The sequence below is a fragment of the Thamnophis elegans genome, chromosome 2 (genome assembly GCF_009769535.1).
Source record: "Thamnophis elegans isolate rThaEle1 chromosome 2, rThaEle1.pri, whole genome shotgun sequence".
Taxonomy (NCBI): Eukaryota; Metazoa; Chordata; class Lepidosauria; order Squamata; family Colubridae; genus Thamnophis; species Thamnophis elegans.
The window spans coordinates 169,750,450-169,764,317 of NC_045542.1; the positions used below are offsets into that span (position 1 = coordinate 169,750,450).

Sequence of the window (13,868 nt, forward strand, 5' to 3'; positions counted from 1 at the left end):
ATATTGATGTTGAAGACGATAAAAGCTAAGAACTGAATTAAGAGTCTGGAGTGAATGGTGCAACGAGTCGGATGGAGCTCTTCGTCAAATCTGGGAGGGCTTGCTGGCCAGGGTGCATTACCCAAAGAGCTTATCTGACTCACCCAATCATGAGAGGACAAAGTCAACCTGTTCTGGATACTCCTCCCCCCACTATGAGAAGATGCGTATCAGGTAAGTACCAACGCCCTTTTTCCCCAGTTTCACCACATCCTGTTCTTTCAATAAAGCATTCAGATCTATGCACACGGTCTGTTTTATTGGAGGATAAGTGGGTTTAGCTGCATGTCAAGCTGCAGACAGACTAACGTGTAGTGAGGACAGAACAGGGGGTTGGCCTAGAAGACCTCCAAGGTCTCTTCCAACTCTGTTATTCTGAATTGCTGGGTGGCTGGGAGACCTTCAGAAAAGTGGGGTTGACCAATTCGAAGCTGCTCCTTTCTGATAAGCAGAAAGCTCCGGCTTTCCATTTGGTGATGGTGTCCGGGATGGTCACAGGAAGAGCAGTTTCATAGGTTGCTTCAACTAGTTGCCTCTTTCTTCTAGAACTATGGCCTTGAGAATGTCTTTTTTCTTGAAATCTATGGAGGGACACAAGAGAATAGAAAGTGAGGGAAGCAATCCACTACAGGTAGTCCTCGACTTACAACCGTTTGTTTACTGACCATTTTCCACATTACAACAGCACTAAAAAGTGGGTTATGACCATTTTTCACACTTATGACCATTGCCACCTCCTCATGGTCACATGATCAAAATTTGGACACTTCACAATTGGCTCATATTTATGATGCGGTGTCCTGGGGTCATGCCATCCCCTTTGGTGACCTTAGTGAATGGGGAAGCCAGATTCACTTAACAATCATGTCACTAACTAACAAGTTGTAAAATGGGGCAAAATTCATCTAACTGTCTCACTTAGCAACAGTAATGTTGGGTTCAGTTGTGGTCGTAAGTCAACGACTACCTGCAATGAATTCCATCAAGGAGACACAGGATAATCGCTAACACTGACTACAGGTAGTCGCTTAACACTTGCTTGAAGTTGGTGTTACATACCGATGTATGTCAGAAATCTACATAGGTTTTCATGCTCGCCACAGATTGGCTAGAATCTACATAAGATTTCATGCTTGCCACGGATTGGCTAGAATCTACTTAGGTTTTCATGCTTGCCGCTGATTGGCTGTCCGGACCGCGGGAGATTTAAATTGCTGTCATTGGCTGGCTGGTCTGCCTGGAGCTCCTTAAAGGGCGAGCTCTGGCAGCCCACCCAGCAGAGCGCAGGCACATTTTGCTGGAAATAAAAAGTGCTGAAATCACTAGCGGCTCTTGCCTGCTGCATTCGTGCCGATCTAACACTGGCGACGAAGGATAAAAGGGACCTGAGAACCTCCTTGTGAACCATTCAGCTATCTTGCAACAAGGACCCCCGACCACCTGCACGAATGGCAAGTATCGCCTGCTCCAGCGATCTTCGACCCGCAGACGGAAGACTGCCACACATACATGGGCTGTTTCAGAATGTTCCTGGAGGCCAACAATTACCAGGACAGGCCGGACAAGAGGAAGCGAGCGTTATTCCTGACCTAATGTGGCACCAAGATCTACAAAATGGCACAGATACTGATCGCCCCAGCAGATGTGGAGACCGTTGCCTGGGCCACCCTGCAACATGCCCGGAAGACCACTACGCACCCTCTGCCACCCCCATGATCCGCCAAAATGAGTTTTACCACTGGCACCAATGAGAGGGAGAAACCGTCAATGATTTTGTGGCCAGCCTCTGGGAGATCACTACTAGGTGCGAGTTTATAAATCCTGAAGAAATGATGAAGGACCGGATCATCCTGGGGATGAGAGACCTCTCTTTACAAAAGAAACTGTTGATAAGGAGTTTCATTCAAGGATGTTGTCGAGGAGAATCATCAGACCACTTGGCAGAAAACGGGAGGAAGACCAGCAGGGTGCACCACACATACCAGAGCCCAACTGGTCAACCGAAGTCCCTGAGTACAATGACGACTGGGACAACGCAGACGACACCATCCACTGCGTGTACCCAGAAAAGCGGCAGAGCCCCAGGGATGCAGAGAGCAGGCAGCCACGTTGCCTGGGTTGCATGGGTTTCCACACAAGGGTGGCTTGCCATTTCCGGGACGCGACATGCCACTGATACCAGAAAAAGGGCCACATTGCCGAAGCCTACAAAGTACCCCAACCCATTCCTTTTCAGCCAAAGCCTATAGCCCCATCAGGAAGACCAGGGAACCCAAGAGCCATCCAACAATGGAGCAGATGAAGAGAGGACTGTGGGACACATAGATGCATATGAGCAGGAGAAATACCACACAGTTGTGACTATTGAAGGGGGACCATGCAAAATGGAGCTGGACACAGTGTCATATTTCATAATAGTATCCTGGCAAACAATCAAGAAGTTGAATCCAGCCGCAAGCAGGAAATTCCTGAAGCTGCGAAATGTCTGCCTGAATGATTATCAAGGGAACCGGATAGAGGTACTAAGCAGAATGGTGGGCAAAGTAATGTTCCATGACTTCCAGGGCCGGCTGCCACTCATGGTTGTTGGCAGCCACCGGCCATCACTGCTGGGAGTAGAATAGATTAAACCCCTGGGCCTGGACATCATCGGACTGCACCGCGTAACCACCCACAAACTAGACCAGCTGTTGGCGGAGTTCACGTACATCTACGATAGGGGCTTAGGTAAATATACGGGGAAACGCAGTTCATTTAACCTAGACTCCCATGTGACCCCCCATCAGGCTCAAACCCCGAAGGGTACCATTTGCTTTGCGGCCCAAGGTCGAGAAACAATTAGACAAACTCATTGCCTAGGGAATCCTCGTGCCAACCGACCACGCAGTGTGGGAGACCCCATAGTCACCCCTGTGAAGACAGATGGGTCCGTCTGCCTCTGCGTGGATTACAAGTATACACTGAACAAGGCCCTCCAGCAGAGTGTGTACCCAGTGCCAGTGGTGCAACATCTGTTGCATTCCATAGGAAGCGGGAAGATATTCACCAAGCTGGACCTTGCCCAGCCCTATCAGCAGCTGCCAGTAGACAAAGCCACCTGTGAAGTTTCCAAGAGTTGGCCTAATTAATTTACGAGCCCTGAGACAAGGTTCAAAAAACCCCCATTCATTTATTAGGACTAATATCTTGGCACGGACTTCTGTGTAGCCAAAACGAAATCCCACTTAATGGTGTCTGAACTTTACCCCTATCTCCCCTCCCCTCTGGCTGAGGTCATCAATCACATTCTCCAAAAGGATGTTATGGCAAGGTTCTGGACATGCGCATTCACATCCCAGTACAGAAATATGAGACTTTTACTCTGGCCAAAAGTATGCATGGCATCCCCCCCCCCCTTTCTCAAGTTGATAGTAATCATGGAAATGCTTTACACCACCGCTGACACCACCGCTGAAGCACAAACCATAGTGACTCACAGGGGGGCATTTAAATGTACCAAGTTGCTTGGGGTCAGCGTAACCCCAGGACTTTTCCAGTGCCTAATGGAGCAGCTACTGCACAGGATCCCAGGGGTGATGCCATACTTCGATGACGGTTTTATATCAGGGGAGTCAATAGGCCAGTTGATGGAACGCGTGCGTGAGACCTTGGGAAAGTTCCAGAAAAAAGGACTCAAAGTGAACCCTAATAAATGCAAAATCGGCATAAGGCAGGTAGAGTTCCTGGGCTACCTAATAGATGGGTTGGGCATCCACCTGACTGAAAGCAAGATGAAAGCCATTAAGAACGCCCCCACCCCAAAGAATAAGGCAGAACTGCAAGCCTTCTTGGGACTGTTAAATTACTACAGCATTTTTTTACAACAGAAGGCCACCGTTGCTGAACCGCTCCACAACCTCCGGAGGAAGACGATGCCGTGGACCTGGGGATGGAGGGAAGACTAAGCATTCGCAGCAGTTAAAGACCTCCTCTCGTCCGACAGCATCCCGATTCAATACAACCACACATTGCCGGTCCAGATCACCTGTGACACTTCCCCCTTCGGAGTTGGGGCAGTCCTCAGCCACCACCTACCAGGCAGAACGGAAGCACCGATAGCTTATTATTCAAAGACTCTGTCACCGGCTGAGTGCAACTACAGTCAAATTGATAAAGAGGCCTTGGCCGTGGTGACAGGAATCAAGCGGTTCCACGAGTACATATACGGAAGACACTTCGAGCTGGTCACCGACCATAAGCCCCTATTAGGACTTCTCACTGGAAACCAACAGATCCCTCCATACATGTCCCCGAAAATGACCAGTTGGGCCATTTTCCTCACTGCATATGACTACGAGCTGATCCACCGCCCCAGCAAAGACATCAGCCATGTCGACGTGCTCAGCCGCTGCCTGCTGCCAGAACTAGTGGAAGACCCTGCACCCACTGCCCAAGTACTGCTGATCAACATTGACCCAGCCAGCCCAGTAACTGCCAGAGACATCGCCAAACACACCCCAAAAGACAAAACATTATGGAAAGTTCTGAGCTGGGTGTTGAGGGGGTGGCCACAGGAGAGACTGAGGAAGGAGTTCCAGAGTTACCACAGCGAGCTAACCAAACTGTCAACCATAAAAGGCTGTATGCTGTGGGGAGAAAGGGTCATCATTCCCCAAAAGCTTCAGAGGCGAGCCATGGATGTGTTACATGTGGGGCACCCTGGGATCATGAGAATGAAGGCATTAGCCTGGAGCTACATCTGGTGACCCCAGATGGACAAGGACAATACTGAGTGGGTGGCCACATGCAAACCCTGCCAGGAGACGCAACCAGCAGCACCACGGCACCCACTCATGAATGGGAAGTGGCCAAGGGACCCTGGTCCCGCATACATATTGACTTTGCAGGGCCAGTAGGACAAACATTCTTAATTGCCGTGGACGCATACTCCAAATGGCTAGAAGTAATCATTATGCAGACAACCACGGCAGAAGCCACCATTCGAGTCCTTTGATGACTCTTCGCCACCCCCGGTCTACCCGACATCATAGTTTCCAATAACGGCTCACAACTGATGGCGAAGACCATGCAGGCATTCCTCGCGGAGCAAGAGATCTGGCACATACTCATCTCTCCTTTCCACCTGGCAAGCAATGGGCAGGCCTAGCGGATGGTGAGACTAATCAAGGAAACCCTCACCCAGGTGGGCCCAGGTAATTGGCAGGAAAAAGTTGACCAGTTCCTCCTCGCTTAACACATCACCCTCCATGCGACCACCAACAAGACGCCAGTGGAGTTGCTGATGGGAAGAAGGCTGAGGTCACGACTTGACCGATACCACCCAGACTACTTTCCTGAGACACCCCCCCCCCCGGACTTTGCACGACGCATGCGGGCATTCAACATACAGGACCAGGTATTTGCACACAACTATGCGGGGTACCCGACCTGGCTGGCAGGCTGAGTCATGGCTGTCACTGGCCCCAAGTCATACTGCATTGAGCTGGAGGATGAGCGAATCTGGAGGAGGCATATTGACCAACTCAGACACTGCCTTAGGGACACCGAGCTTAGGAACCATGGCGATTGGACTGCAACCAGAGGGCCAGAGCAACTGTCACAGAACCTGAGGTCTCCGCCCCAACGAGCATGCTCAACCGCCGGCTGGGAAGCAGACGAGTGGGAAACAGGCCTACTCGGTGTCCCAACAGGGGAACTACATGCCAAACTGAGCCGCAATCACTTATCTAGGATCGAGGGCATCCAGTGGGGAGTGACGGTCTTGGAAACTGAAAGAACCAGGCTAGAACCTGACTCGTGGGCCGAGGAGCTCCAGAAGGTTCCTTCCCAGGCAGCCAGAAAAACAGCAGACTCGACCGCTGCAGCCGAGATCCTGGGGACAAGTGAACTGTGCAGGTCCAGTTGGAAGCTGGTGTGCCCTGCCTACCTGGAGGACTACGTCACATATGTAGGCAAGGGATTGGACACTGTTCATTCTAGAAGGTTACGTACGTATGTACATCAGAAATCTACATAGGTTTTCATGCTCGCCATGGATTGGCTAGAATCTACATAAGCAATGTTCCCTCTAATTTTTTTTCAGTGTGTGCGGAAAAGTATAGTATTTGAGCAGCACATTTTCATGCCTGAGCACCTGAATTTTTTTCACAGATGTTTCACAGAGCAATTGATTTATAGGATCCGAATTGGAATGGAGAAAAATGGTTTTGTGCGTGTGTGTGTGTGTGTGTGTGTGTCTGTGTGTTTGAGTGAGCAAGGGATCCAGTAAGGGAACTGCGCCTATTTAGGAAAGAAGGTAAATTATTGCAAACATGATCAATCAAAGATAAGTATGGGGACAGGTTGGGCAGTAGAGAGAAAGTGATAAAAGAGTGGGAGAGAGGAAGAAAAAAAGAGGGAAGAGAGACAGAAAGAGACAGAGAAGGACAGAGAAAATGACAGAAGAGTGGGAAAGAAAGAGAGAGAGAGACAAAGAGAAAGAGTGTGAAAGAGACAAAAAGAGACAAAGAGGAGAGAGAAGGGAGGAGGAGAGAGAAAGTGACAAAAGAATGGAAAAGAGGGAGAGGACGCCAAGGCTGCAAGGCTCCCGCTCCTTCCTCTATGACTTTGGCCTCGGGAAGTCCGTAGCGCGGTCTAGAAGGGACGCCGCAGTCTGGGCGACGGTGGGCGCAGAAAGCCAGCCTGGATCCCGGAAACAGCGAGTGAAAATGATCCCCTGGGAGTTTGGGTCCTGCTTGAACCTTCATCCTTTGGCCGCACGGCGGGAGGGACCCGCTCAGGATCCTTTCCTTTCCCTCCCTTTTCTTCGGTCTTTCCTCTGGTTATAAATGCAAGAATACATTTCCATTCACCCAACGCGGCTGAAAATCAAAGCGAAGGAAGAGGCTGAAACACCTCCCTTACTCCCCTCGGAAGAGAGTGCGGAGGTGCCAAGATCCCCTTTTCCCTTCTCGGAGGATCGATGAGGATCCGGCCTCAGTTCTTCCTCCTCCAGGGCCCTGGAAGGCGCGCAAAGGAACACAGCGCTGTTTCCTCTCCCCCAAACTTTACGGACAGAAGGCATAGCTGTCCTGGGTGGATTTTGGCGATCCTTTCAGTCGCTGAACGCAAACTAGTGGCTCCGGTCGCAGGTGCAAAAGGCCTCCCTATTCGGGCTCGGGGGAGACGATGCCGCTGCGCCCGGGACCCCTCCTGTCCCTCGGGGTGGCGCTGCATATCTACATAAGGTTTCATGCTTGCCACGGATTGGCTAGAATCGGCAAGTTTTCATGCTCACCGCTGATTGGCTGTCCTGACTGCATGAGATTTAAACTGCTATCATTAGCTGGCTGGTCTGCCTAGAGCTCCTTAAAGAGCAAGCTCCGGCAGCCCAGCTGGCAGAGCGCAGTCATATTTTGCTGGAAATAAAAAGTGCTAAAATCACTAGCGACTCTCACCTGCGGCATTCGCACCGATCTAAAAGTTATGATGGTGTCTCCTATCCCAAAGCTACATCTTTTCAAAGGTATGATGGCTGAACACGTGCACACTCACACACATAAACAGACAAAACACACTTTGAACACTTGGCAACCAGCCATTTGCAGCCTCCTATGGTCACATGACTGAGATTTGCAGTGGTTTTTTTTGCTGATTTCTGGCATTTACTTCTGGTCTCCAGCAAGCAACCCCCATTGGGGGAAAAAGGATTTGCTTAACAACCCCGGTATTTGTTTAGTGACCACATCAAAAAAAATCAGGGCCAGGTCATTGTGCCTCAATTTACAACTGCAGTGACTTATGACCATAATTCCTGGCTCAATTAGGATTATAAATTTAGCACTAACCATACATTTTTTGGGTGAAAGAACAGCAGAAAAGATTGCTCTGTCCTGGAGCAGTTGTGCGAAACACCTCAATGAATCAGATGTCCACACAATAATACAGGTGGTCCTCAATTTACAACAGTTCGCTTAGTGACTGTTAAAAGTTACAACGGCACCGAAAAATGTGACTTATGACCATTTTTCAAAGTTACGAACTTTGTAGCCTCTTCATTGCCATGTGATGAAAATTCAGGCGCTTGGCAACTGCTTCATACTTATGATCGCTGCTATGTCCTAAGGTTTTGTGATCTCCTTTTGCGATCTTCTGTCAAGCAAAGTCAATGGGGAAGCCAGATTCACTTAAGAACCGTGTTACTAACTTATCAACTGCAGCGATTTGCATAATAACTATAGCAAAGAAGGTCATTAAAGTGGCAAAAATCACTTAAGAAAATGTCTCGCTTAACCACAGAAATGTTGGTCTTAATTGTGGTCATAAGTCAAAGACTAGCTGTATAGAGTTAGAATGCTGTGACATGAACTGTTTGGAGAGTTTTAATATTTAATACATGTAGTCCTCAACTTAGAACAGCTCATTTAGTGACCATTCAAAGTTAGAATGACACTGAAAAAAAGCAACTTATCACCATTTTTTTCACTTATGACCGTTGTTCCCCATGATCACATGATTTGCATTTGGATTCATACTTATAACTCTTGCAGTGAACACCTTCTGCAACTTTCTGACAAGCAAAGTCAATAGGGAAGCCAGATTTATTTAATAACCGTGTTGCTAATTGAATAACTGCAGTAAAATGTAACCCTCAACTGCCTTAACCAGGGGGAAGGGAAACGTGCTGGAGGTGTGAAAGGATGCTATGGGAAATTGGGGAGTGTGGACACTAACACTGAGCTTCAAGGAGGCCAGACCTGGGAAAGGAATTTGCACCGGTGCCTGAGACATCAAGTTCCCAAAACATTGGAACAGAGCCTGATTGGGAATTGCTTTCAATATACAATTTGTCAGTGTATAAGAGTTCATGAATTGGAATAGACATGGTGACAGGTGGGGACTGTTTGGTGACTGAGACAGTTTGGAGCCTGGGTGTGGCTTAACTGTTCTATATATAAGAGCTTGAGTGCACTGGCACTAGCTTGGTTCCATCCTGGCCTGTGTTGCTTTTACTTGCTGCTACTTCTTTCTCTACCACGTTGGAAAAAGCTGCATGGGTATTGTATACGTGCATCATGTGTTGTATTATTGTATATAAAGAAGTTTCTTATATATAATTGAATCCTGCTGAATTATTTGCTTGTGTGCTGGCTGGACAGCAACAAACTCTGACACGATTTTCACATGATTTTTCTTTAGAGCTTGCCTCATCCGTGCTGCATTCAGCATCTCTACAAAAAATACCTTTTCTTTAAAACCTATGGAGTCAAGAGTCTTTATTTCCCTAGGGAGTAGTTCTGGCTAGACTGACACAGAATGAATTGCAGGCAGACTCCTCCCAATTTTAAGCAGCTGACTTCTCCTGGTGCCTTCCAGGAATATTGGATTACAACTGCCTTCATGCTCAGCCAAGCCAGCTCAAACTTGCCATTGGGGAGGATGGGATCAGGGGCAGTTATAGCCCTCCATGGCTGGAAGCCCCTCTAAGCTGGAGAAATTAGTCTCCAGGGGAATCTCTTAGACTGTGCCATCCACTTACCTTACAGTAACGACTTCCCATATCCACGGTTCAGGAAGGAAGCGCCGAGGTGTCCTTTTAGGAGCAGACTCATCCTCATCACTAGTGATAACAATAACAGGAGGAAGTGCAGGGATTCGCAAGGGGTCAATTCTCGGGGGAGAGACACTCTGAACAAAAAGAGGCTTTCCAGGTTTTGTGAAAGCATCAAACTCCCACTCCATTGGCAAATCTGTAACACAGAGAGAAAGCCATTTAATTATTTGTACTCAAAGGATAATAGCCCCTCCCCTCCCAGATCCAGTTTTGGTCCTTGTCTGCATAAATTAATGGCGGATGACTGGAGGTGTCCGGACAATTGGGCAACGGGGGAGCAATGTCCTAATTTCACCACTGAAAGCCTCAACCTTTCCACTTTCTTTGATTCATGGAACTCTATTCCAGAGCTCAAACATAACCTGTTATATTCCCCCATAAACTTCGCCCTCTTTGTGATGGTTACTACAAACCCTCAATTAAAGCAGTGTTGTTGGATTTGGGTCCTCAACAAGTCAGGAATAGCAGTAGCACTTAGACTTGTATACCGCTTCACAGTGCTTTACAGCCCTCTCTTAGCGGTTTACAGAGTCAACCGCTTACCCCCAACAGCCTGATGAGATTTGAACTGCTGGCAGTCGGCAGAATTAGCCTACAATACTGCATTCTAACCACTGTGCCACCACGGCTCTTCTCAATTGCTTAAGAGACTTCAGGAAAAGGATTTTGGGCATCAAGAGAAAGTAAGTGGCATTGCCCACGTGGTGACATAATTTTTAACAAAGACACGGGGCAGATCATGTGGATTCTAGGGTACGGAAAAATGAAACAACAGAGCTGGAAGGGACATTGGAGGTCTTTTACCCACTGCTCAAGCAGAAGACTACACCATTTCAGACATGTGGTTGGCCAATCTCTTCTTCAAAATCTTCAGTGCTGGAGAAACCAGAACTTCTGAACACAAGCAGTTCCACTGGTTAATTGTTCTACCTGTCGGGAAAGACCTCCTTATTTCTAGGTTGGTCCTCTCCTTGATTAGTTCTCAACCACTGATTCTTGTCTTGCCTTCAGATGCTTAGGAGAATAGTCCCAAAGGTGCCTTTTCAATAGGCAACTGGACTTTCTGGTTTTTAACAGATTAACAGAGTTGGAAGGGATCTTGTAGGTCATTTAGTCCAACCCCATGCCCAAGCAGGAAACCTTATACAATTTCTGACTGATGTCTCTTCTTGAAAGTTTCCAGTAATGAAGCTCCCATAACTTCTGAAGGCAAGCTATTCCATTGGTTGATTGCTCTCAGGGTCAGAAAATTTTAAAAAATCAGCTCTGAAGAAGTTTCTTAAATGACAAGTGAAACGTCTTCCAAGAAAAACCCAGAAAGTCCAGTTGCACCTTTGGATCAACCATGACGTGGATGACTGAAAATCTACATAGACTTTGGAGAATAGATTGACACCTCCCCTCTTCTCTCTTGCAGACCCTCAAATATTGGAAGACCACGATCTGAGGACAGGACAAGAAGCAATGGGTGGAAACTAAAGAGAGAAGCAACTAGAACTAAGGAGACATCACCTGACAATTGGAATAATTAATCAGTGGAACAACTTGCTTCCAGAAGTTGTGAATGCTCCAACAACTGGAAGTTTTAAAGAAGAGATTGGATAACCATTTGTCTGAATGGTAGAGGGTTTTCTGCCTAAGCAAGGGTTGGACTAGAAAATTTCCAAGGTCCCTTCCAACTTTTATTCTATTTCAATTTCTATTGTATCTTTTCATTAGACTAGATATATCCATTCCAGATCTTACCACGGTCGGAGCAGTATCCCGGGATGCGTAGCCTGGTGTTGGTAAAAATGTTCAAGCCGAATTCCTACCAGATGAAGCAAACAAGCCATTGAGGAACAGTCCTTTCTGCTCATGAAAACTACTTATCAATGTTTATTTTTCAGTACGTTCTAATATACCCAACCACAAGGAATATATTATTGTCCCAGTAATTTTTTTTCAAAAAAATTGGCATTATCAACCACCACCTATAGCCAGAAAGCCAATCCTTTGATAGGTCTGTGGCAGAGAAGCAATGGGAGAGACATCTCACAGCTGTTAAACTTTATCATGTCCCATGATGTCTCGGGATGTCTCATGATGTTTTTTGCCTTTGCAGAGCTGAGGTAGGCGTAGCCTGTGTGTGATGCATCTGGCCTGTAGGCCATCAGTTTGACAGGCCTGTCTTAGCAGATGGCAGCTCTTGGCTGATAGCAATAGCACGTAGAATTATATACCATCTCACTGCTTTTCAGCCCTCTCTGAGAGTCAGAGAGTTTACAGAGTCAGCACATTGCCCCCAACAATCTGGGTCCTCATTTTATCCACCTCAGAAGGATGGGGCGGTCAGGTTCGAACTCCTGGAGTGAGCAGTGAGTTAGCCTGCAATACTGCATTCTAACCACTGCACCACCATGGCTCTGGTGCTATATCAGCTTGGAAATTAAATTAATACAGGTAGGTCTCTACTTACAACAGTTTGTTTAGTGACCATTCAAAATTGAAAGAAGTTACTTACGATTGTTTTTCATACGCCCATTACAGCATCCCCTTGGTCATATGATCAAAATTCAGATGTCGGGCAACTGACTCATATTTATGACAGTTGCAGTGACTTGGGGTCAAGTCAATGGGGCAGCCAGATTTACTTAACAATCATGTTATTAATAGCAATATCACTTAGACTTTTATGCCGCTTCATAGTGCTTTACAGCCCTCTCTAAGAGGTTTATATACTGGCCCCAACAATCTGGGTCCTCGTTTTACTGACCTCGGAAGCATGGAAGGCTTGACCTTGAGCTGCTCGAAATCGAACTCATGGAGTAAACAGTGAGTTAGCTCACAGTACTGCATTCTAACCACTGTGCCATCATGATTTTTAACTGCTGTTGCAGTAATTCACTTAACAATTGTGGCAAGAAAAGTCATAAAATGGGGCAAAACTAACGCGTCTCCCTTCGCAATAGAATTTTGGGCCTCAATTATGGTCATAAATTGAGGACCAGGGTAAGGTCAGATTAAATCCCAGGGCAAATGGTTAGGAAGGGCAAACCATTGAGAAAAAAGAAAAGTATATCATGAATGAAGGCAAATACACGTGACCCAGGATAATGTTGCAGGATCCAATCTCGGTCAGTCACCGGGACAAGAGATTTTGTCTTCCGAGCTTTCGGACTCATGCTGGCACCCATCTTCAGGGAACATCTCCCTACCAGAACGTGTGCTGGTTTCCTGAGAATAGCCTCCAGCACAAGACAAAACCTCTGGTCCCAGTGACTGACCCAGATTAGATCCTGCAAAGAAACCATATCTCTATGAATCTGCCCAGGAAGATACCAGAAGTCTACTTCAGCTAAGCAGAGAACCTACTATGCACTTCTCCTTGCTTAATGAGAGCATCTCCCATGTGGAGAATCATAGCTGTCAAGTAAAGAGGATTTAATAGCTACCAGCTGATGTAAGGTTGTAATCTGTAATCTGTAAACTGATGCAATGAGGATGATCAGCATTACAGGTATCGCTTCTTTAAGACTCTGGTGGCGTTCACACATCATTTACTGTTGTAAGAGTTGTCTATTTAAGGGAGGCAATGAGGGCGTGTTTCTCTCTCCTAATGTATCTCTCATCATGTATCTCATTTCTCTCCTTGTGTCTGTAGCTGAGCGGTAAGGGATTTATCTCCATGTATATTTATGTATATATTTGTATATAAACTACTATTAATTCTATAAAAGGTTTTGTGTGTTGTGTGCTCTGTTTTGCTCTTGGGTTTATCTCATTATAATAGTCACACTGCCAAAACTCTGACAATAGCTTTGATGCTTACCCTGAATATCTTGTAAGCATCCCCATCTTCAGGGAGAAAATGCACTGGGTGGCCAATTCTTTCACCCCTCAATGGTTTTTCTGTAGGACAGGGATGAAGATTGAATGCATCCATAAAGCGGTCAACAGAGAAGGTGTGATCCTTCTTGGGAAAGAGGCTGTAAAACTGAAATGAGAAAGAATGCAATGCAACTGAGGATGGAGATTTGGGCTAGAGGAACTTCCTGTCCATCAAGCTATCAGCCAATGAAACAGATTGTGCAATAGCAATAGCACTTAGACTTATATACCGCTTCATAGTGTTTTACAACCCTCTCTAAGTGGTTTACAGAGTTAGCCTATTCCCCCCAACAATCTGGGTCCTCATTTTTACCAACCTCGGAAGGATGGAAGGCTGAGTCAACCTTGAGCCGGTCAGAATCGAACA

General features: G+C 46.8%; 1 protein-coding gene across 1 annotated transcript in view; it reads right to left on the reverse strand.

Annotated features, from left to right (window-relative positions):
- Window positions 1-279: 279 nt before the first annotated feature.
- Window positions 280-13,868, reverse strand: part of LOC116503347 (alpha-1-macroglobulin-like) — a 63,817-nt gene continuing 50,228 nt past the window's right edge. The window contains exons 16-19 of the mRNA XM_032209712.1: window positions 13,443-13,607; window positions 11,378-11,441; window positions 9,557-9,767; window positions 280-620 (exon numbers count right to left, since the gene is read on the reverse strand). Coding sequence (XP_032065603.1) covers window positions 410-620; window positions 9,557-9,767; window positions 11,378-11,441; window positions 13,443-13,607 — 651 coding nt within the window. The 3' untranslated portion in view covers window positions 280-409. The remainder of the gene's footprint in view (window positions 621-9,556; window positions 9,768-11,377; window positions 11,442-13,442; window positions 13,608-13,868) is intronic.